This window comes from Odocoileus virginianus, chromosome 2 (genome assembly GCF_023699985.2).
Source record: "Odocoileus virginianus isolate 20LAN1187 ecotype Illinois chromosome 2, Ovbor_1.2, whole genome shotgun sequence".
Classification (NCBI taxonomy): domain Eukaryota; kingdom Metazoa; phylum Chordata; class Mammalia; order Artiodactyla; family Cervidae; genus Odocoileus; species Odocoileus virginianus.
Genome location: NC_069675.1, coordinates 45,347,839 through 45,371,564, shown reverse-complemented (window position 1 = coordinate 45,371,564; position 23,726 = coordinate 45,347,839). Strand labels below are relative to the sequence as shown.

The 23,726-nt window shown below is 43.5% G+C and overlaps 2 protein-coding genes across 3 annotated transcripts in view; one reads left to right on the top strand and one right to left on the bottom strand.

Annotated features, from left to right (window-relative positions):
• Nucleotides 1-208: 208 nt before the first annotated feature.
• On the bottom strand, nt 209-6,610 carry FOXI3 (forkhead box I3). Its single transcript, XM_020893431.2, has 2 exons — nt 5,980-6,610; nt 209-2,913 (listed from the first exon to the last, which is right to left on the bottom strand). Exons 1-2 carry the CDS (start codon nt 6,608-6,610, stop codon nt 2,273-2,275), a joined length of 1,272 nt encoding a protein of 423 aa, XP_020749090.2. The 3' UTR covers nt 209-2,272.
• SPMIP9 (sperm microtubule inner protein 9) overlaps nt 5,809-23,726 on the top strand; it is a 70,675-nt gene continuing 52,757 nt past the window's right edge. The window contains exons 1-2 of one of the 2 annotated variants that reach the window (XM_020893434.2): nt 5,809-5,900; nt 21,926-22,055. The gene's annotated coding sequence lies outside the window, so the exon portion shown is untranslated. Of the gene's footprint in view, nt 5,901-6,435; nt 6,489-21,925; nt 22,056-23,726 lie in introns of those variants that run through there. The other variant, XM_020893433.2, reaches the window with a different exon arrangement.

Below are 23,726 nucleotides of genomic sequence, written 5' to 3'. Positions count from 1 at the left end.
TCTTCGCTGTTCACCTGAAATTATCATAACATTGTTAATCGGCTATATCCCAATGCAAAATGCTTTTGGTGTTAATTGCTTGCTCTCTCAACACACAAAAATCCGGTAGCAGTTTCGGTGCCATGCTGCTTACAGCTCTATTCCTTTATAGAAAGAAGTTAAAGACAGGAAAACAAGATGCCTAAAAAGGAGCCAGAAGTCATCCCACTTAAAGTTTATTTTACGTGATTTCCAGCATGCAGTGTGCTTTCTTGGGGAAAAAAAAAGTTGTCCCAGTTCACATTATAAATTAATTTACAAATATAGAATTGTGTTAGAAACAATATTTATAAAAGTTCATACAATTTTTCACATACAAAAATATCCATAGAAAGTGGGTTTTTTGTACACACAGTATGAGGGTAGGTAGTTTCTTTGGTTGTCTTCCTGTATAATATTTAAAAAGTAATGTTGACATTATTTATACCTCAATAGACTATTTTTTAAAAAAATAATTTTCTATATGTATTATTTCAAACTTCCAATTTAACAATAATGCTGTGAATCTCAAATAATATACAGGGAAAAGTTAACAATTTTTTACAATTAATTTGTGTTCCTTTTTCTAAAAAAATTAAAAACCAGCAATGTTCCCATCAAAGATCAAACAACATGGTACAAGGGTAATTCATAGGACATTAACTTCATCTTAATGCATCACTATTCCAATAAAATCACACTACCTGCATTAACACTTTTTGGATAAGTTCAAACTGTGGCTGAGCGTCTTACCAAATACAGACATTCTGTTGGGCACCAAGACGGTGACCATAAAAACTATTCAAATGATGACACCTCCTGAGAAGTAAAAGGGTGTGTTAAAATATATTACATTAAAAAATTTTTTGACCACAAATGTTTTCTTTTAAAAATAAAAATTCCATTTAAAAGCTATTTTTAATAAAATACTAAAACTTTGTTTTAAAGATGAAAAACCCAGGACAAAAGCTAAAAAAGACAGGATACCAGTTAACTAGGATGGTCACCAGAGACCTCAGAAATATGGCAGCAAAAGTAAGGAAAAGCTGGTGTCCATCCTTCCTGCTCAGAACGTCCCAAGTGATACTGATTTCAGCCAGAATCTTTGGTCAGATGAAACCCAGCTCATTCCTACTCCTTAGACACCACTTAGTCTGCCTATGCATGTTAATGCCTTTGTTTTTCAAGGACTAGAACACAAAGATTACAAGCACAGACTCTGGAGCCAAACTGCTTTAAAACTGGATCCTGGTGAGAGTTCCCTGGTGGTCTAATGATTAGGATTTGGTGTTTTCTCTGCTGTGGCCTGGGTTCAATCCCTGATCGGGGAACTGAGGTCCCACAAGACACACAGTGCAGCCAAAACAAAACAAAACAAAACAGAAAACTAAACGCACACACACAAAAACAGACAAAAAAATCAAAAAACTAGATCCAGGCTTCATGACTTACTGTGTGGACCTAACATCTTGGCAGTTTACTGCCACCATACAGAAAATGGGGGGGGAGTAACAAATACCTTTGTTCCAAGATTGTTGTGAGGATTAAATGAGCTAATACATGGTAAGTGTCTAGAACAATGCCTGGCACACAGGGTGTGTCTGGGCATTTCTATCACTATTAATGTCTGACACATCCTTGACACTAAGCATAAATAGAGGTGATCTGTGAGCTGGGTAGAGAGCTCAAGCATTTGCTGTGCTTTCTGGCACAGTATCTGAAAAACTTTCCATTAGCCACAAAGAAGACAAATGGAGGTTTCCTGGAAAATTGCAGGTCTCTGACTTTTCTAGAAAAAACAGAATGCTGCCAAGCAGAGAAGACCAGCTGCCCACAGCAGCCTGCAGCTGGTCAGTCCCAACCATTCCCTGCTGCTTCCAGTGCCAACTGTTACCTTTTTTTCTGACCCAGTAACTTCATTCACTTGTTTTTGCAGCTAAAGTCTGTGCCCACTGGACTCTGTGACCCTGATAGTCAGTGATGAACAGACAGGTCCCTGCCCTCACAGGGCTCTCGGATACCATCCCAGGACAGACTGGACTGGATTTCTCTCCAGGGAGGCCCTTTATCCAGAGAAAGCTTGCCGGGTAAAGGAGAAGTTTGCATCCACATGCTGTTCCGAGTGTGGTCAGTGGACCTTGCAGTGAGCACTGGAGAAAATGCAATCTCAGTTCCTGCCCCAGACCTATGGCCTGGAGATCTGTATTTTCATGAGATCTCAAGTGTGTAACGGTTGAGTCTGGGAACTGGGGCTCTATACCTCGGAGCCCTCCCGAGGGTAGATGAGGCTGTTGACCATGCTGAAGTTGTAGAAAGGGCTGCCAAAGGGACTGCTCGGGGCCCCGCTGGTGCTGGCGGGGAAGGGGCCGTAGTAGGAAGATCTCTGGCTGCTGCTGCTGCTGCTGCTGCTGCTGCTGCTGGAACTGTGACTCAGCTGTAAGGGGTCTGACGAGGGCTCCGGGACGGAGCTGGGGGGAAACACGCCGCCTGAGGGCACCTGGGGCCCCTGGATCCCTAGGGGGCGGCCGCCAGGGAGTGCCCGCTGTGTGCTCCCACTGCTACCGACGCTTAGGGTGCTGAGGCTGCTGAAGAAGCTGTTCAGGCAAGGGGTGGAGGAAAGCATGGACACTCCCGGTGAGGAGGCAGTACTCTTGGTGTCCTCAGGAGGCTCTGGGGACTGGGAGGGTCTCAACGACGCAGGGGCACTGTCTCCGTCTGGCTTCCCACCCACTCCAGACCCCAGTCCCGGGGAGAGCCCTTCTTCTGATTTCGAGGTCGCCACGGCCACCGAGGGGGTGCTGTTGGCTTCTGAGCGGCGCTTTCGCTTCCGACGGAAGTTGCCATTGTCAAACATCTTCTCACAGTTCGGATCCAGGGTCCAGTAATTACCTTTCCCTGCAAAGATGAGAAAGATGGGTTAGAGGAGGCGTACATGCCCATGTTATCATTTAGTCACTAAGTCATGTCCAATTCTTTGGCAACTGCATGGACTGTAGCCCTGCCAGACTCCGCTGTCCACGGGATTCTCCAGGCAGGAATACTGGAGTGGGTTGCCATTTCCTTCTCCAGGGGATCTTTCTGACCCAGGGATCAAGCCCACGCCTCTGGCATTGGCTGGCAGATTCTTTACCACTGAGCCACCAGGGAAGCTTCACATGCTCAGCTTTGGGTCTGAGATGAGGGAGGCAGGCTCTCATGAAACTCGACAGAGATGCTCAATCCACTCTGTTGTTTAAATTCCTCCTTTTGGGGCAGATGACACTACTTGAACTTGAGCCTCTGTTTATCTATAAAAATAGGGGTAAGAACAGTACTCACCTCACAGGTTGGCCGTGAGGGGTAAATGATAGATCTCCGCAAAGAAGCCATACACAGTGAGCAGTGAAAAGAAAAAGGTATCTATTATCATTATCATTTGCTGAAAGGGTATATTAATTGCCCCGAAAAAATACTCCACTGGAAAAATACAACTTCCAATACCCAACCCTCTGCCTTGTCCAACAGAAAGGACAAGTTAAATTGACTGTTTTAAACACACCTTGGATGGCATCTATTTGGAAGTACAAGGAAGCTCCACACCCGTTCCTCGCCTTGGGCAAGAGGCACCCTTGCACGTCTTCCCAGCTTTTCCTCCACCAGGCCCCATTTAATGCAAGCAACGCTAGTCCTCTGCTTAGGAAAAAACCCTCACTATCTAGCACAGTGGAAGTAAAAAAGATCTGTCATCTTTGAGGATTTTTTCTCCCAATGGCTCTCATCACTTCTGGTAAAAAGAATCTTTGGCATTTGCAAATACCGTAAAGCACTTATCTTGTAGTGAGTTCTTCACATCGATAACTCTAGTTACTCCTCACGGCTCTTTGGAGACGGGTGATATCATCGCCTCCATTCTTCAGATGGGGAAATTGAGGTGCAGATTGGTTAGCAACCTGTCATTTTCCCAGTTAGCAACGGTGTGTGCGTGCTTAGTTGCTCAGTCCTGTCTGACTCTTTGTGACCCCGTGGACTGTGGCCCACCAGGCTCCTCTGGGCATGGGATTTCCCAGGCAAGAATACTGGAGTGCCTTTTCCTTCTCCAGGGGATCTTCCTGACCCAGGGATTGAACCTACATCTATCTACTGCATTGGCAGGCTGATTTTTTTTTTACCACTGCACCACCTGGGAAGCCCAGTTAGCACTGGTAGAGCCAGGATATAAGCACGTTGTCTCTAGACTCAAGCATTCTTAACCACTACCACACACCTTTCCACATCCATTACCTTCACCAACACATTTTCTGCAAATAGTTGCAGAACAAAAACTTAATTCACGTAACTACCATCTAAACAACCAATCATACCTACTCCTACCAGAATATTTATATTGTGTCACCTTGCTACCAAAAGCTTTGACAAGACACTGGCTTGAGATCCTTGACCTTCTTAGAAAGTCCAGGAGTGTACGTGACAATTGACAGGATCACCTCAGGTGATTTAGAGGCCAAATCTGGCAGATGCATCTTGGAGACCTGCGTGCCTTGCCCAGTAAAGTAACCACTAGCCACACATGGCTGCTGGACACTTGAAAAGTGGTTCGTATCAAGTGAGATATGGTATAAAACACATACATAGGATTTTGAAGACTTAGTACCAAAAGAATAAGCTCATGGATAATTTCTTATATGCGTTACATGTTGAAATGACATTTTGGGTTACTTTAAAAAATAAATTCTCTTTTTACTTCTTAAAAAGTAAAAAGATTTTTTACTTCTTAAAATCTTTTTACTTTTTTTTCACATGGCTACTAGACAATTTTTCAACCACGTGTGGTTTGTGCAGCATTTCAACTGGAAAGCAATGCTCTTCATTGGAAGGACTGATGCTGAAGCTCTGATACTTTGGCACCTGATGTGAAAAGCCAACTCATTAGAAAAGACCCTGATACTGGGAAAGATTGAAGGCAGGAGGAGAAGGGGACAACAGAGGATGAGATGGCTGGATGGCATCACCTACTCATTGGACCTAAGTTTGAGCAAGCTCTGGGAGATAGTGAAGGACAGAGAGGCCTGGAGTGCTGCTGTCCGTGGGGTTGCAAAGAGCTGGACATGACTGAGCAACTGAACAACAATACAACTACTTCAGAGCATTTACAAAATTTACACAGAATCCTGTATCCCTCACTGATCCTTAGCCATTTCTGCACCAGGGGCTGGTCTCCTGCAAGACAACATTTTCCACCAATGCAGGGGGCAAGGGATGGTTGGGGGCGGGGCGGGGGGGGGTAGTCTAAGTGCATTACTTTTATTGTGCACTTTATTTCTATTATTATTACATCGACTCCCCTTCAGATCACCAGGCATTAGATCCCAGAGGTTGGGGACTCCTGCTGTAGAAGGCTACGATACAGTTTTCTCTTTTCCCTAACCTGATTCTCACCCCACACTCCTATTCCTGAGCTCCTTCTGAAAACCTCCAGTAAGAATCTGTTTCTGTCATTGTTGAGCTTTTCTTTACCTCATTCCTCAGCTAAGAGGGAAACCACTAACAAGCCACTATCACCCAGCCCTCCTCACCTCCGGGACTTAGATCCTCATAAAGCACGTTTGGGGTTTCCATTTTTACATTTCTAAACAGATAAAGTTTGAAACGCATCTGCGTACAGCGGGTACCAACTCCCAGTCTCTCCCCACCTCACTCTCCTGAAATGTGATGGGATTCTCGGCTCATCTGAATCTCTTTACAGCCGTCCCTTATCTGAGAGCCCACCCGTGTTATTATTCCTAATCCGTTTACCGGTAACTCGACCCTCCCTTCCAACCGCCTAAGGAACACCACTCAGGAGTGATTTTAGGCTTAAGGATTCAGGCTTTTGACCTTTATCCCACCCTGGCCTGCCTCTGCGTGTGCGTGAGTTGCGGGGTGGGCGTAGTGGGGTGCGGGTGTGGGTAAGGGTCCGGCCGGGAAGTACCTGTCCGCCCTCACCTGGGTCGTCCTCGTCGCGGGGCACCTTCTTAAAGCAGTCGTTGAGAGACAGGTTGTGGCGGATGGAGTTCTGCCAGCCGGCCTTGCTGCGCTGGTAGAAGGGGAAGCTGTCGGCCACGAACTGGTAGATGTGGCTGAGCGTGAGCTTGCGTTCGGGCGCGCTCTGGATGGCCATGGCGATGAGCGCCGAGTACGAGTAGGGCGGCCGCACCATCTTCATCAGGTCCTCGCGGCTGGCCATGGACAGCCAGCCCAGCTCCCCGGGCGCCGCGGGTCCGGCGGGTGAGGCGGGCGCGGCAGGCGCGGGCTGCGCGAAGGGCCGTTGAGCGCAGGCGAAGGTGCCGGCGGCGGTCGGCGGCTGCAGGAAGGGTCCCGGCGCGCCCCCCGGGGGCGGCGGCGGCGGCGGGGGGGCGCCCAGGTACGCGGCGGCGGCGGGGGGACCGCCCACGGCCGGCCCGTTGAGCCACAGGTAGGGGTTGGCGGCGGCGGCTGGCGGCGCGGCGTAGTCGGTGAGTCCGTAGGGCGCCCGGGTGGGTGCGGGGGCGCCCGGGGCGGCGGCGGCGGCGGCGGCGGTCGATGGCAGGCCGGGCTGCGAGTACACGCCGAAGTTGTCCCCGCAGTAGAGAGCCATGTCGGCGGCCGTCGGCTGGCGCGGCGCGGCGGCGGCGGCGAGGGGCGAGCGGGGCTGACCTCGCCGCTCGGACAAGAGCATCCCTTTGGGGGCCAACCCTGCGGCCCTGGCTCGGCGACTCGGGTCTTCGGCGAGGAGGGGCGGGGACTGATGGGTGAGCGCGGAGCGCCGATGAGCCGGCCTCTTATAACCGTCGGAGGCGCGGCTCCTCCCGGGCCGGTCGCGGGGCTGGGCGGCTGCCCGCGGGCCCCGGCTCTCCACGCCCCCGCCACGCCCCACCTGCCCGGGCGCGCATCCCGGCCCAGCGCGCGGAAACCGCGGGCCGCCCGCAGCGCCTGCCCCGCCGCTGCAACCCCTCCTCTCCGGGCCGGGATGCCGCGGAGGGAGGCCGGGAAGAACCGGGGAAGCCCGGGGGCGGCCGGCGCCTCCGAGATTCAAGCAACCGGTTCCCCATTCCTAACCATTGTGTCCTCAGCACAAGAACGAAATAAAATAACGAATATCAAAACAAAGAGAAAATCTTCAGGACAGTCCGACTGTTCTAAAGTCTGTGAGTTAACTCTGGGTGACCACTCAGCCCACCTGCCTGCCACCCCCCCCCACACACCCCCACGCCCCAACCTTTGATATTTCGACCTGGAGCCTCTACATCTTTTGAGATCAGTTGCAGGATTCACGTCCGGTCTCAACTGGTCGGCTCCTAGTCGAGAATAATAGACGGGATTTACAAGTCTTTGGAAGTACGCCGTAGATATTAAGGAGCATTCTTGGTGCGTCCCCTTGTCCTCGGGAATTCTTTGAATGGAAGGACCGAAATCGGTTTTTTGATTTCTCTAAACATAGCGATAAGGTTCGTTCCTATCTGGGAAACAGATACGCATTTTAGGTCCAGTTTGCGCAGACTTTGGGTGTGATTTGTTGTCTTCGAAAACAGAAGGGTAAACGTTTTCAAAGATATTTAAATAAGTGGGTTCGGAATTAGCATTTTAAAGCCAACTGTAATTTAAACTGCTGGAAGCGCTCGTTTACAAAAAACGGTCTCAACGAATTACGGCAGACGACTTGCCCTCTACTTTTATGAAGTTTTCTAATATAGCTCCTGCCTGGAAAAACAAACAAAACCAGCAAAATACTGTGGAGACTCCCAAGTGCCGCGCCAGCATTATTTATTGACTCCGAACGATAAGAAACTTGTTTCTTTTACGTTTAAATTGAGTTCTAAGTATTTTCTTAAGCGGTGACAGGTCTGAGATTCTCTTTTAAGGGAGAGGGGAGAAGGAAAAAAAAATTTTTTTTCCTATTTGTCAATTGCAGACTGACGGTTTAGAATGTTTAATAGTTCGGAACCCACCCCACCCCCACCCCCACCACCTCGCATTTATTTTCGTGACAGTTCCTTATGTATTTTCAGGAAAATGATCGTCTTCGGTTAACGTACTTCTTAAAAAATAAAATCCCGAGATCTTTAGGCAACTTGGGTACCTAAAATGCAGCTCACACTTCAAATGTAACATTTTTTTCTCGTCTTTTGTGAATCCGGGAAGGAATTCTTGTCACACAGTTTCTTTCAATCTCCCTGCAAATTGTATAGAATAGTGTTTGCCTTAGTTGTATTTTGAGTTAGTTTAGGTAAGCACAGTGCTTTTGTTTTCCTTCCCAAATAGCCCAGACGAAGTTGTTTTGATATTTTTCTTGGGATGTTAATAAGGATGGCAGCTGTAGGTCAAGAAATTGGAGAGCAATTTTTAGTGAATTAATAAATGCTCAAATTTAATATTTTTTTCCTAAAGTTTAAACAAAAAAAGAGAGAAAAAGTTCAAAAGAAAAGCTGGCAAACTAGATGGTAATAAATTAGGAAAGATTTGAAACCATCTCTCCCTTGGTAATTGATGTCCTGAAGAATATAATTTTCTTTAGCAAATTGATTACCCATACATACTTTGCAGTCTTGCAGATTTTTTTTTAGTTCAACTCTTAACCCTATATTCCAAATTATTCTGAGAGGCCATGATTAAAGATCATTGTTTCTTGCTTTGGTTAAAGGTTCTGCTTACAAGAGAGATTTTGTTCCCTGACTATGCATTATCTTTTCCCGACTTTAATTTTATTAAATTAATGGAGCCACCTAGCGGCTCTTTGCTCTGTTACAGCAGACATCCAGATAGGGACCTGTGAAGTGAACAGTTCACCCCTGCTTAGGGTTGGATATCATACTTTTTTCTATTTGGTTTTAAATCACATATTAATTAGCTAAACTTAAGACTATCATTGGTCACAGTCTTGGTTTTTAATGTCAACATTAAAATAATATCTTAAATCCGTGTGTATGTACTCAGTCGCTCAGTCCTGTCTGATTCTCTGCGACTCCATGAACTGTAGCCTGCAAGGCTCCCCAGCCCATGGGATTTTTCAGGCAAGAATACTGGAGAGGATTGCCATTTCCTCCTCCAAGGGATCTTCCCAACTCAGGGATGGAACCCAAGTCTCCTATGTCTACTGCATTAACAGGTGGATTCTTTACCACTGGCTGAGCCACATGGAATTTTAAACAAATTTTTGAAACATTTGGTACACTTGAAAAAAAAAAAAAGAAAGCAAATAGAATAAAACCTAGGCATAAAATGCAAGTTCCCTGTAATAATGTTTTGTTAAATTGCCTTTTCACAAAAGAATATAATTGAGACAATTGATCAATGTTCCTATACCAGTGTAAAATGGTGTAAAACAAAGGTAGATGTTGCATGTTTTCATCACTGGAAAATAAAATATTTTGGGAAACTGTTCAACCTGAAGAAAATCTCTCATTTATTTTCCACTGATATTTGGTAACATTCTTGATGCTTCCTTGCACAACAGTAATTTACAATGCAATGTAGTCATTTTTAACATGTAAAATTCTTTACACTCATTGATTTATAGCTTAGAAATGTTGGCACTATGGCATTTGCTAGTATTTGTCCATATTTCTGTTGTTTAGTCGGATCTAACTCTGCGACCCTATGGGCTGTAGCTTGCCAGGCTTCTCTGTCCATGGGATTTTCCCAGGCGAGAATACTAGAGTGGGTTGCCATTTCCTTATCCATTTCCATATTTACTGAGGAAGAAAAAGGTAATATAAATTGGAAATAACCTCAGTGCTCTTAATTCCTGATAGCTGCAACTTATTTATGTGTTTTTGCTGTGCTGGGTCTTAGTTGTGGCTCACAGGATCTTCCTTAGCATGCATGGGGCACCTAGTTCCCAGACCAGGGATCGTACCCAGGCCTCCTGCATTGGGAGCTTGGAGTCTTACCCACGGGACCACCAGGGAGGTCCCATAGTTGCAACTTAGAACAACATTGAACTGTGCACAGTCAGTCCTTCTCAATCTCAATGTCATGGTTTTACTTTGTATCATCTATGAAAAAGGCCACAAGCAGAAGTTATGAATTCTACCCATGTCCCCCACCTAGCTTTCTGCCTTTCACTATAGTTAGTATACCTGTCTTAACTTTTCATAAATCAGAGGCCCTTTGAAGACAAATCGTTATATGTAATTCAGTTTTTGGAACACTTTGCCCACCAGAAGATAAACAAATATCAATTTTTGAAAAATTCATACCTCCTTAATTAAGGAACGACTACTTAAAAATGTCATATTGGAATATAAATAAGCCCATTCAAAGATTAGTAAACACACACACACACAAACCAAACATCCAAAATGGAACCCTGAGGCCTGGAAATTTTTTCTATAGCAAAAAAGAATAGAAGCATTACTCAGGTATACAGAGGAGTCCAACTCTGAAAATGATTTACTAGAGTAATGGAAAATATTTTAGAAAATACCCGCTTTTTTGGTCTTCAATAAGATGTAAGACATTTGACCTTGATGAAACAAGAAGTCACTGTAAAATAAAAACCAAACTCTGGTGCAAGTAGAGATGAAAAAGGAACAAGAGGAGGTGAGAGGAGAAGGCAAGAACTGAATCAGCTATATGTATACAGCAGAAACTAAGACAATATTTTAAAGCTACTATACCCCAAATGAAAAAAAGAAAATACACTCAAGCACACACACAATGTTTGTGGCTCATCAATAGGGAATATTGATTGTGGTCAATTTTTAATGCAAAAAGTAATTAGAGATGTCTGTTTGTTGTTGTTCAGTCACTCAATTGTGTCTGACTCTTGGTGACCCCATGGACTGTAGCCAGCCAGGCTCCTCTGTCCATGGGATTGCCCAGGCAAGAATACTGGAGTGGGTTGCCATTTCTTTTTCTAGGAGATCTTCCTGACCCAGGGATCCAACACGTCTCCTGCATTGGCAGGTGGGTTCTTTACCACTGAACCACCTGGGAAGCCCAATTAAAGACTTAGCAGCTATTAAAAAATTAAAAGAAAGTGGGAAAACTCATTGTAATCAAAGAATACAGTTTTGGGGGAAATGAAGTAAGAATAACTACCACATAGGCTAAAATATGTAAGATTTTTCTGGTGAAGAAAGGATGGATTATTGAAGAAAAGATGTTGCATCTATGGGAGCTGGACCCATCACCTCATTCCTTACTTTTTCCAACTGCTGACCACTTAATTGGTTCTCATTTGGGGGTTTCCCTGGTGGCTCAGACCGTAAAAATCTGGCCACAACGCGAGAGACCTGGGTCCGATCCCTTGGTAGGGAAGATCCCTGGAGAAGGGAATAGCGACCCATTCCAGTATTCTTTTTTGATTGTTTCACTCCAATATTCTTGTCTGGAGAATCCCATGGACAGAGGAGAAAGATGAGCTATAGGCCATGGGGTTGCAAGGAGTTGGACACCACTGAGTGACTCCTATATATATATACTATATATGTGTGTGTGTGTGTATGTATACATACACACATATAGCAACTGGTAGTGTCATTAATGAGGACCACACTGAAGAGCCTCTGTCCCCTCCCAGCCCATCACTGCAGATGCAGCAGAAGTCAGAGGTGCTGTCCATCAGTATTTAACAAACATTTAGGCTCTACTTACTGAATCTAAGAGCTGATGGGAAACTGAGGCAGCTCTTTTCCACTCGGAGAGCAGGTTTTTCACCAGCTTACATCTGTTTTCTTTTCCAAGAACACATTTACCTGTAAGCTGTTCATGTTAACCTTGGCCAAGTTGCCCCTGCTGGTCCCCCTACTAAACCAGCTGGGAGTCAAAGAAGACTGGAGTGAGCTGCAGATACAGGGGTCTGTGTATGCTCAGTCACTCATTGGGTCTGACTCTTTGTGACCCCATGGACCATAGTCCGCTAGCTTCTCTATGGAATTTTCCATGCAAGAATGCTGGAGTGAGTGGTCATTTCCTCCTCCAGGATCTTCTCAATCCAAGGATCAAACCCACATCTCCTACATCTCCTGTATTGGCAGGAGGATTCTTTACAACTGCTGCCACCTGGGAAGCCCAAATACCAGGGGTGGGGTGCAAAAGTCAAGTGCAGGGAGGCTCAGAAGCAGGGACTACCTGGCCATAGGCCAGCCTACCCCCATGGCTTATGGCACTCTTCCCACTGTGAACATTAGGCACAGGATGCCTAGCAAAAAGGATGACTCCTTGGGATTCTTGTGGGCTGAAGCCTCTGAGGATACCACCGAAGTTCTGTGTATTTAGTCCAGAAGAATAAGAGAAATAATTTGATCCAACAAACCCTTTGAACAAAGTTACTACTACATCACTGACTGCTTGAACCTTACACCTCTTCCCAGTGCTTCACTCTCCCCTCCCCAATCCTCTGGAATGTTTCACTGGCCTCTGGCTCTAGCTGATTAGCCCCATTCTTGAGCTTCCTCAGCTAACTTCTCAGACCCTTCCTTGTGCTCCAGACCTGCTCCCAGACTGTCTTCAGCTCTCCTAGGAAGACGTGCCTGATAGTGTCTCTCTGTGCTCTGAAAGCATCCTGGCTCCCCGGGATCCTCCCATGGTGTCCTGAGGCTACTTTTCCCCCAACTCCTCCCTCCTCAGGGAACAAATGCCCTCCAGCCCTCCTGTCTTGCTGGATGGCTTTAGCATCGGCTTGGTAGGTTCATCCAATTCTCTGGACCCTCATTTCTAATAACCAGTTCCTCTTCTCCAGTTCAGCCACTCACTATACTGAGTGTTCTTTGAGGCTGGGGACTGTGTCTCTGTGGCTCACTTTTTTTGATTGCTTACAATTAAGGAAACATGTACTAAATGCCTGGCATGTAAGCATCTTACATGCATTATCTCATTTACTTGTTACAGCAATTCTGTGAGATAAGAACTGTCAGTCCACATTCTACTTCCACATTCTACAGATGAAGTCTCAGAGAAGTTAAGTAATTTCTAAGTGTGCAGCCAAGATTCAAAGCTGATTCAGAGCCAGGTGATCAAGCCACGAAGCCCAGGCTGGGAGCCCTCGGCAATAATTATATATGCTATGCTCAGACACTCCGTCATTTCTGACTCTTTGTGACCCCATGGACTGTAGCCCACCAGACTCCTTTGTCTATGGGATTTTCCAGGCAAGAATACTGGAGTGAGTTGTCATTTCTTTCTCCCAACCCAGGGATCGAACCTGGGCCTTCTGTGTTGCCTGGGGATTCTTTACCAACTGAGCCACCAGGGAAGCCTCATCATTAATTGTCTCCTCCAGTATTTCCCTAGTGGCTGGTTCAGTGCCTGTCATTGGTGCATGCTGAATTATTGTTTGTTGCTTAAAGAAATTAAAAAGTTAAAAAGCACTAAATGATGTAAAATGGAAATGATAAGTCTCACCCCTTCAACCTCCTATCCCCTATCAGTTTCATATGCTTTCCTCCAGAAAATGTTTGGAGGTATTTAACCTGCACAGATATATGCCTTGAAAGCAGAATCCATGCCATTCAGATAGCTCTGCACCTTCTACTTCCATTACTATGTTTTGGAGAACTTTCCAAAGCAGCCCATGTGTCCAAATGTCTGCCTCATTTTGTCTTCCTGGTGTTCCCCTTCATGAGATGTTCAGTGAGGACCCAGCAGTATTGTTTTGTAAGAATGGTTTACAGCCTGTGTCTGTTTTAATTTGGTGGTATCCCTCCATATTTGTTAGGCAATATTTTGAATTTAACCTACTTTAGATGGAGATTACAACTACCTCTTTTAATGAAAATGGCTTAAAAGCAGAGGCATTACTTTGCTAACAAAGATCCTTATAGTCAAAACTATGGTTTTTCTAGTAGTCATGTACGGATGTGAGAGTTGGCCCATAAAGAAGACTGAGCACCGAAGAATTGATGCTTTTGAATTGTGGTGCTGGAGAAGACTCTTGAAAGTCCTTTGGACTGCAAGGAGATCAAACCAGTGAATCCTAAAGGAAATGAATCCTGAATATTCATTGGAAGGACTGAAGCTCCAATACTTTGGCCACCTGATGTGAAGAGACAACTCATTAGAGAGACCTGATGGTGACAGAGACTGAGGGCATAAGGAGAAGGGATAGACAGAGGATGAGATGGTTGGATGGCATGATTGACTCAATGGAGATGAGTTCGAGCAAACTCCAGGAGATAGTGAAGGACAGGGAAGCCTGGCGTGCTGCAGTCCATGGGGTCACTAAGTGTGGGACAGGACTTAGCAACTGAGCAACCACAACAAGTAAATTTCTAGCTGGGATTTTCTGGGTCAAAGAGTACATGCCTTTAAACATTTGATTCTGACAAATGGTTCTTCAAGAGGATGCCCCAGTTTATACCACCAGCATTTTTTGGATGCCTATTTTCCTTCCCTTTTGCTGAAGCTGAATGTGTTCAAGTCTTTTTATTTACTGATCTTAAAAGCACAGAAGGATATTTCAAATGTTTCGGTTTGTTTTCCTTGATGAATGAATACCTGGTCACACGTCATGTTAATTTTTTTTGTTTTATGAACTATCTACTCTGACCTTTTGCCATTTTTCTCTTTTTTAAAAAAATGGATGTGTCTGAGCTCTTTGTGATTAAAGATATTAATTTTCACCCTCAGGTGTTGCAAATGGTGGTTTCTTTGTTAAAATTATCTCTTTTGTTGGCATCTATGATAACACTCTGTCCTGTCTTTCTTCCTATGTCTTCTGCAGTTTCCTAAAGGATGTCTATCTATTTCTCATCTCATCCTTTGAATATTGTTTTTCCCCCCCTCAGGTTCCTAATTCAGTCCTCTTCTTTTCCTCCCACACATTCTTCATGAGCTGCCATATCCACACCTGTGGCTTTATTTGTAATGGTTCCTTGCAGTTGTTACTGCCTGTTTAATAGCTCTGTGAAGAAGAGCTATACTTGCCAACTTGTAAGAATTGTGTGGGATTGGCCACTGGACAGGGAAAATCTGGAGACTCAGACTTGGCCCTTGCCCAGAGTTACTTTTTCCTACACCAGTGATTTGTTTGAGGCGGATGAATGATTCAAGATAGGCCACTTAAGTCAGAGAAGGAGAAATATCATATGACATCCCTTATATGAAGAATCTATAAAGAAATGATACAAATGAATTGACAAAACAAAAACAAACTCACAGACACAGAGAATGAATTTATGGTTGCCAGGGGGAAGGTTGGAATGAAGGAAAAATTAGGGAGTTTGAGATGGGCATGTACACACTGCTGTATTTAAAATGGATAACCAGCAGGGACCTACTGTATAGCACATGGGACTTTTCTCAATGTTCTGTGGCAGACTGGAAGGAAGGGGAGTTTGCAGGAGAATGGATACGTGTATATGTATGGCTAAGTCCCTTCGTTGTTCCCCTGAAATTATCACAACATTGTTAACCGGCTGTACTCTAATACCAAAAAAAAAAGTTTAAAAAAGAAAAGGTCACTTAAGATCATCTTCAGTATTTCTCTTGGGATCATCAGGAAAAAGTTCCTTTCTTCACAAGTCTTGGTTCCTGTACAGAGGATGTGGTCCTGAAATGACCATCGTTTGTACCATGACGCTGCAGGTGACATCATGTAAAGCTGAATGACAGGAATGAAGACATGTCCTGGATCCAAGATTTGAATCCCTTTATTCATAATCTTCCTTCATCCTGTTGAACTTCCTGTTTTCATTAGCCAACAGATTTCCATTCTGATTTAACAAGTTAGGATGTGACATTATGGGCTGCATTGCATTCCCCCCAAACCACAATGTTGACTTTCTACCTCCTTATACCTCAGAATGTGACTATTTGGAGAAAAGGTCATTACAGAGGTAATTAAGGTGAATTAGGTTCTTAGGACAAGGAAGCCCTAATCCAAAATGACTAAAGTTTTTATGAGAAGAGATTAAGACACAGACACACATGCAAAGGAAAGACCATGGGAACATAGGGAGAAGACAGTCATCTAAGCCCAGGATAGAAGCCCTCAGAGGTGACCAAGCCCCCTGACACTTTGGTCTTAGACGTCTAACACCCAGAACTATGAAGAAATAAATTTCTGTGGTTGAAACCACTCAGTCTGTATTGAGTTGGGCAAAAAGTTCGTTTGGGTTTTGCTGTACCATCATATGGAAGAACCCAAACAACGCTTTTGGCCAACCCAGTACTTTGGCAGCACTAGCAAACACACACAGGTAGGATTTTATCCACTGCAAAAGGAAGATTGAGTGCTGGTAACTCCCTGTGAGGGACAGGGAGGCCCGGCGTGCTGCAGTCCATGGGGACGCAGAGTCAGACACAACTTAGCAGCTGAACAACAGCAACTCCCATCCAGTTCACTCATGTGAGGTCCTGGCCCAGTCACCAGCTCCTACTGAATATTTATTTCCTCTTCATTTTCATACAAGTCACCTTCAATACATATCTAAGCATCTCATCATTATCTTCTTAAAATCCACTTCTCCATATTCCCGTGATGAGACCTCCTTCCCCCCATTGACCCAGTTGTCTAAACCAAGAACCAGAGATTCTTCTACCTCAAGGACCAAGCCAGGCCATGGCAGGTCTTTACTCTTTTCATCCTGCTGGCAACACCAGGAGTCAGACCACCATCATCCCTCCCTTGGATTTTTGCAGTTGGCTCCTAATTGACCTCCCTGGCTCTTTTTGTCACGTCTAATCCTCTCTCTTCCCCATAATGATTTTATATTAAAAGAAGAGCAAATGTCATCATGACACTGATTTTAACCCTTTAGTGGTTCCCACTGCTCTTAGGATAAAATGTAAACTCCATAGCATGGTGTAGGTGATCCCAGGAGAGGCAGCTCATCTTGTTAGCCAGCCTGGTCTCTATTCCATACTGGCTCTGCTCTCAGTGTTTCCACTAAATCTAGCCCTTCTGATGTCCTCTTCATGATTCTAACCCATTTATGCTAATTATTAATATTTTCTTTTAATTGGTTCAACTTTTAAATTCCATTATTTGGAAGGAAAACCATATAGCATTATTACTAAGTATATACATATATATACTTAATTATATGATCATATGATAATTATATGATTATTATGATTGTATGATTTATATATCACTGCCATAGGTAAAAGGCACACAATTTAAATTAATTTTGTTCATTAATATTGCTGAAAAAATTGTTACCTTCAATAATGTTAAATTTCAAAAAGATTAAAAATAAAAACATGAAAGATGTAATATAAGTAACTGTAAACTTAATTCCATTAGCAAAGATTGAAACCTGAAAATAAATTCCTCAGTAAAAAGAACAGCATGACTTATGATCAGTTTAGTATCAAAGTGATGTTCAGTTTAATGATGTTTATTTTTAAATCAAGATTAAGAACAACACTGTGAAATAAATAAATGGGACATTGTAAACTATACTTCAACTTTAAAAAATTAAGGTGAGAGAGGTTCAAGAAGAAAGATATATATTTATATCTATATATCTATATATATTTATATATTTATATCTATATATATTTATATATTTATATATTTTATTATATATTTATTATATATTATATAATTTATTATATTATATATTTATTATTATTTATATTTATATATTATATATTTATATCTTTATATCTTTATATATTTCTATGATTGTGGCTGATTCATGTTGTTGCATGGCAGAAATCAACACAACATTGTAAAGCAATAATCCTCCAATTAAAAATAAATAAATAGGATTAAGACAAAATTATATATTAGTAGGAGAAGGCAATGGCAACCCACTCCCATACTCTTGCCTGGAAAATCCCATGGATGGAGGAGCCTGGTAGGCTGCAGTCCATGGGGTCGCTAAGAGTTGGGCATGACTGAGCGACTTCACTTTTACTTTTCACTTCCATGCACTGGAGAAGGAAATGACAACCCACTCCAGTGTTCTTGCCTGGAGAATCCCAGGGACGGGGGAGCCTGGTGGACTGCCGTTTATGGGGTCTCACAGAGTTGGACACAACTGACGTGACTTAGCAGCAACAGCATATATTAGTAGGGCTTCCGTGATGGCTCAGTAGGTAAATAATCCGCCTGCAATGCAGGAGACACAGGAGACTCAGGTTCCATCCCTGAGTCAGGAAGATCCCCTGGAGGAGGAAATGGCAACCCACTCCAGTATTCTTGCCTGGAAAATCCCATGGACAGAGGAGCCTCATTGGCTACAGTCCAAAGGGTTGCAAAGAGTCAGACACAACTAAACATGCTAGCACCCTACATTAAACGCCACACTTGTTTTACATTAATAAAACAAATTCTGTTTTTTGAATTTTTTTTAACCAGCATGAAGAATTACAGCTTACGTGTGTTAGCATGGGAATGGAAAATGGTATTTAATTGACCCATTTGATAGGTTTGGCTAACTTATATTCAAAAATGTTTGATTTAAGAAGGTTTCTGAAGTAATTGTTAGAATCTATTACAAATTTGTGAAGGCATAATCCAAAAAGTAGTAGAGAAATTATTTCTTGGGCTCTGACCACTGTTGGATTATGCTTATAAAATCCTTTTTATCAACACTGACAAATGTTTCTTCATCCCTGCAAAATACTTTCAGCAAGTATTTTGGATAAGTTAATAAACAGGCTCATCTATGAATTCAAGAAGTATTTATTGAGCATGATAGACCCTGATTCTGGCTCCAGACAAACTTTATAAACTATAAATTTCTGCTCCCATGTAGCTTCAAATGATGAGAATTTTCCCACCCACATGATGAAAAGACCCAGAGGACCCAGACTACAAGTTTATAATCCCCAAGGTCAGTTTATCTGGTTTGGGAATTCTGAAACAAGCTTGTCCTTTAAGGATAAATTAGGCTTTCAAATGAGGAAAACTTATCTAAAGATATGCTGATTTGCAAGTCCTCACCCAATCATGCATATGATGTCCATGAAGATAGAATTTTCTTCTAGAAAGACTTAATTCTTCTCCTATCTTAAAAAGACAAGAATGGAGCTTCAGCCTGTGTCTTTCAGTCTCAAAAGGTTGACACTGTAGTGATCTATGTCTAATGAAAATTAAAAGTTGCTAAGTTGTATCTGAGTCTTTGCAACCCCATGGTCTGTAGCCCACCAGGCTCCTCTGTCCATGGATTTATCCAGGCCAAAATGCTGGAGTGAGTAGCTATTCCTTTCTCCAGTCCCAACTCAGGGATCAAACCCAGGTCTCCTGCACTGCAGGCAGATTCTTTACTGTCTGAGCCACCAGAGGAGCCTGTGCCTAATATATTTGACTATTTTAATTGCGTCCTAGAATCTTCCTGCCTATTTCCTATGGCTGAGAGTTCCCCAATGTACACAAGATGAATAGTTTTGGGAGTTTGAGGAGACAACCTGAAGGGAGTCCATTCACTTGTTAACCGGCCACGGTCCTAGAACCCTCCAAGCTTTTCCCAATGCATCATTCCCAAGCTTTATCATGGTTTGCCTTGAACTGGTCAATAAATTTAAGTATATTTATCTTATTTTATTTATTTTTGGCTGCACTGTGCAGCATGCAGGATCTTCCCAAGCAGCCAGGGATCGAACCCATGCCCCCTGTGGTGGAAGGGCAGATTCTTTACCCTGGACCACCAGGGAAGTCCCTGGTCAATAAATGTAAAACCCAGTTCTCTTCTTTAGATGTATGAGTAGACAGATCAATATGTAACCATGGCCTTAATTCAGCCTGTGTCTGACAAATACACAAAGATGAGCTGGTTTTGTAATATCAGTGGCTTCCTCAGTTTGCTAGATTCCATTATGTATAAAACCTTTGGATCAGATATATTTCACTGACACCTCTTCTTAACCAACCTCCAGTTGAACCCAGATTCACTCTTCTAATTACAGTTCCCATAGTCTTTCTATCCTAGGGCCCTTTGCTTTGCTTGTACCTTTTGAGGTTGGTAATTGCCATAAAGAAGTCTCAGACTTAAGAATTGATGCTTTCACATTGTAGTGCTGGAGAAGACCCTTGAGAGTCCCTGGGATTGCATGGATATGAAATGAGTGAAATTCTGAAGGAGATGGGAATACCAGACCACCTGACCTGCCTCTTGAGAAACCTGTATGCAGGTCAGGAAGCAACGGTTAGAACTCGACATGGAACAACAGACTGGTTCCAAATAGGAAAAGGAGTACGTCAAGGCTGTATATTGTCACCCTGCTTATTTAACTTATATGCAGAGTACATCATGAGAAATGCTGGGCTGGAGGAAGAGCAAGCTGGAATCAAGATTGCTGGGAGAAATATCAATAACCTCAGAGATGCAGATGACACCACCCTAATGGCAGAAAGTGAAGAAGAACTAACAAGCCTCTTGATGGAGGTGAAAGAGGAGAGTGAAAAAGTTGGCTTAAAGCACAACATTCAGAAAACTAAGATTATGGCATCTGGTCCCATCACTTCATGGCAAATAGATGGGGAAACAGTGGCTGACTTTATTTTGGGGAGCTCCAAAATCACTGCAGATGGTGATTTAGCCATGAAATTAAAAGATGCTTACTCCTTGGAAGGAAAGTTATGACCAACCTAGGCAGCATATTAAAAAGCAGAGACATTACTTTGTCAACAAAGGTCTGTCTAGTCAAGGCTATGGTTTTTCCAGTAGTCATGTATGGATGTGAGAGTTGGACTATAAAGAAAGCTGAGCGCCAAAGAATTGATGCTTTTGAATTGTGGTGTTGGAGAAGACTCTTGGGAGTCCTTTGGACTGCAAGGAGATCCAACCAGTCCATCCTAAAGGAGATCAGTCTTGGGTGTTCACTGAAAGGACTGATGCTGAAGCTGAAACTCCAATACTTGGCCACCTGATGTGAAGAGCTGACTCATTTGAAAAGACCCTGATGCTGGGAGGGATTGGGGGCAGGAGGAGAAGGGGGCGACAGAAGATGAGATGGTTGGATAGCATCACCAACTCAATGGACATGGGCTTGGGTAGACTCCAGCAGTTGGTGATGGACAGGGAGACCTGGTGTGCTGTGGTTCATGGGGTCGCAAAGAGTCAGACACAACTGAGCAACTGAACTGATAACTGAACTGAAATGAGTCAGTCCTAAAGGAAATCAACCCTGTATATTAATTGGAAGGACTGATTTTAAAGCTGAAGTTCCAATGCTTTAGCCACCTGATACAAAGAGCCAACTCATTGGAAAAGACCCTATTCCTGGGAAAGATTGAGGGCATGAGGAGAAGGGGATGGCAGAGGATGAGATGGTTAGATAGCATCACTGACTCAATGGATATAAATTTGAGCAAACTCTTGAGACAGTGGAGGACAGAGGAGCCTGGCATGCTGCAGTCCATGGTGTCACAAAGAGTCAGACACAACTTAGCATCTGAACAACAATTGCCTTTCATTTAATAGGCACTCTGTGAATGGTTTGGGAGCATGATGATGATGATGAAAGTGTTGGTGACTACCTTGATCCTTTGGCTTCCTCTTGACTCTAGATCCACTCACCTGGGGCTGAAATTGGAGAAGCTGTGCTGACCTTTTCCCATCCAGTGTTTCCTTGTCCTGTGGCAGGGTCACCCTGGAAGCATGTTAAATGGAGATTCCTTGGCTCCACCTCATGGAGACTGAGTTTCTATAATAGGATGCCTGCAGGCTTTACACTTCTTAACCCCCACCCCTACTGATCCTCACACTGGAATTTGGGGACATAATCACCTATTCAATACTTTAAAAATGAGGGCAAACATTCCTTTATATTTTTAAATTAAAAAAAAAAAATGAACATTTTGGCCTCACCACACAGCATGTGAGATCTTAGTTCCTCGACCAGGGACTGAACCCTGTGCCTTCTGCGGTGGAAGCTCAAAGTCTTAATCACTGGACCACCCGGGAAGTCCCAAACATTCCTTTATAGATACACTTAAGTGATAAAGCAATGATTCTCAAGTTGGGGAGATCAGAGAGAATCATCAGAATCAATCAAATTATTTTTCAAATTATAGGAGTCCTTGACCTGATCTCCATTTGGAGATGACATGAAGAGCCACAACTAGCAAGCATGTGCCTATATCATCCCTCAGAAGTGGGGAAGCAGATGCAGAAAGTAGGGATACAAGATATGGAAATAATCAGGTAATCAGGAGCACTTCATATGAATGTGTTTATCTATCTATCTATCTATGTATATATAGTGGTTTTTTAAAAAATTTATTGAATATAATTGATTTACAATGTCATGTTAGTTTCAGATGTACAGCAAAGTGATTCAGTTATACCTATATACACATATATTAATGTATCTCTTTGTTTTTAGACTCTTTTTCCATTATAGGTTATTACAAGATATTGAGTATAGGTCTCTGAGCTATATATATATAGCAGGTCTTTATTGGTCATTTGTTTTATATATGAGTGCTAAATTGCTTCAGTCGTGATCAACTCTTTATGACTCTGTGGACCGTCATAGCCCACCAGGCTCCTCTGTCCCTGGGATTCTCCAAACAAGAATACTGGAGTGGGTCGCCATGCTCTCCTCCAGGAGTTCTTTCCAACCCAGTGATCGAACCTGGGTCTCCTGCATTGCAGGCAGATTCTTTACCATCTGAGCCGCCAGGAATATATAGTAGTGTGTATATTTTTAATCCCAAACTCTTAGTTTATCCCTCCTCACCTTCCCCTTTGGTAATTATAAGTTTGTTTTCTGTGTCTATGGGTCTGTTTCTACATATATTTGGGGGGTGGGGAAGAGGTGGTATTAGAAGGAAAGGAAACCTCCCAGATAGAGTTGAGAGGTGAGAATGGAGTGAACCTGAATACAGAGGGCACAGGTCACTGTGGGATGCTAGCTGCATCTGCCCCTCTAAGGCAGAGCCTCTCATGAACCTCTGATAAAGGGCCTCAGAAGCTTTTTTGGTGACAGAGCAGAATGTTTCATCTCTCTGGTTTCTGTAGCCTGAGAGACCTCAGTTCTGGTGTCAACTTAGCAGCTTATTAAGCTTAGAGAGTGATACCATCATTTAAAGAACTACTTGAAGCTCTGAATCTTGCTTTTCCCAGGTATAAGATGTAGATGACAATACTAAAATCATTCCAAGGATTTCCCTAGTGGTCCAGTGGATAAGAATCTGCCTGCCAATGCAGGGGACACAGGTTGGGTCCAGGGTCGGGGAAGATTCCACGTGCTAAGCCCATGTGCCACAACTATTGAAGCCTATGTGCTCTAGGGCCCACAAACCACAACTACTGAGTCCGAGTGCTGCCACTTCGGAAGCCCAGGCACTCCACAATGAGAGAAGAGAGCCTGTGCTCTGCAAGAAGAGAAGCCACTGCAATGAGAAGTCCATGCACCAAAACAAAAAGTAGCCCCCACTAGCTGAAACTAGAGAAAGCCCGTGTGCAGCAGCCAAGACCCAGTGCAACCAAAAATAAATAAATAAATACATAAATTATTTTTTAAAATAGAATCATTCCAAGGATTGTGTGTAAAATACTAAGCAGTCAATAAGTGGTAGTTTTTATCATTGCCTATTTTTTTATTTTCTGAATTTATAAACCTGGGAATGAAGTGCACTGCCTTCATTCATGGATAAGACACAGCTCAGAAACACAAAGTAAAGATCAATGGACACTTCTCTGCTGGAAAAATTTTTTTAATATTGTTTTTTGATTTGGCTGTGTTGGATCTTAGTTGTGGCATGTGGGATCTAGTTCCTGACTAGAGTCCCCTGCATTGGGTGCATGGAGTCTTAGCCAGTGGACCACCAGGTAAGTCCCCTAGAAAAATTAAAATATGAGGTTTCCCCC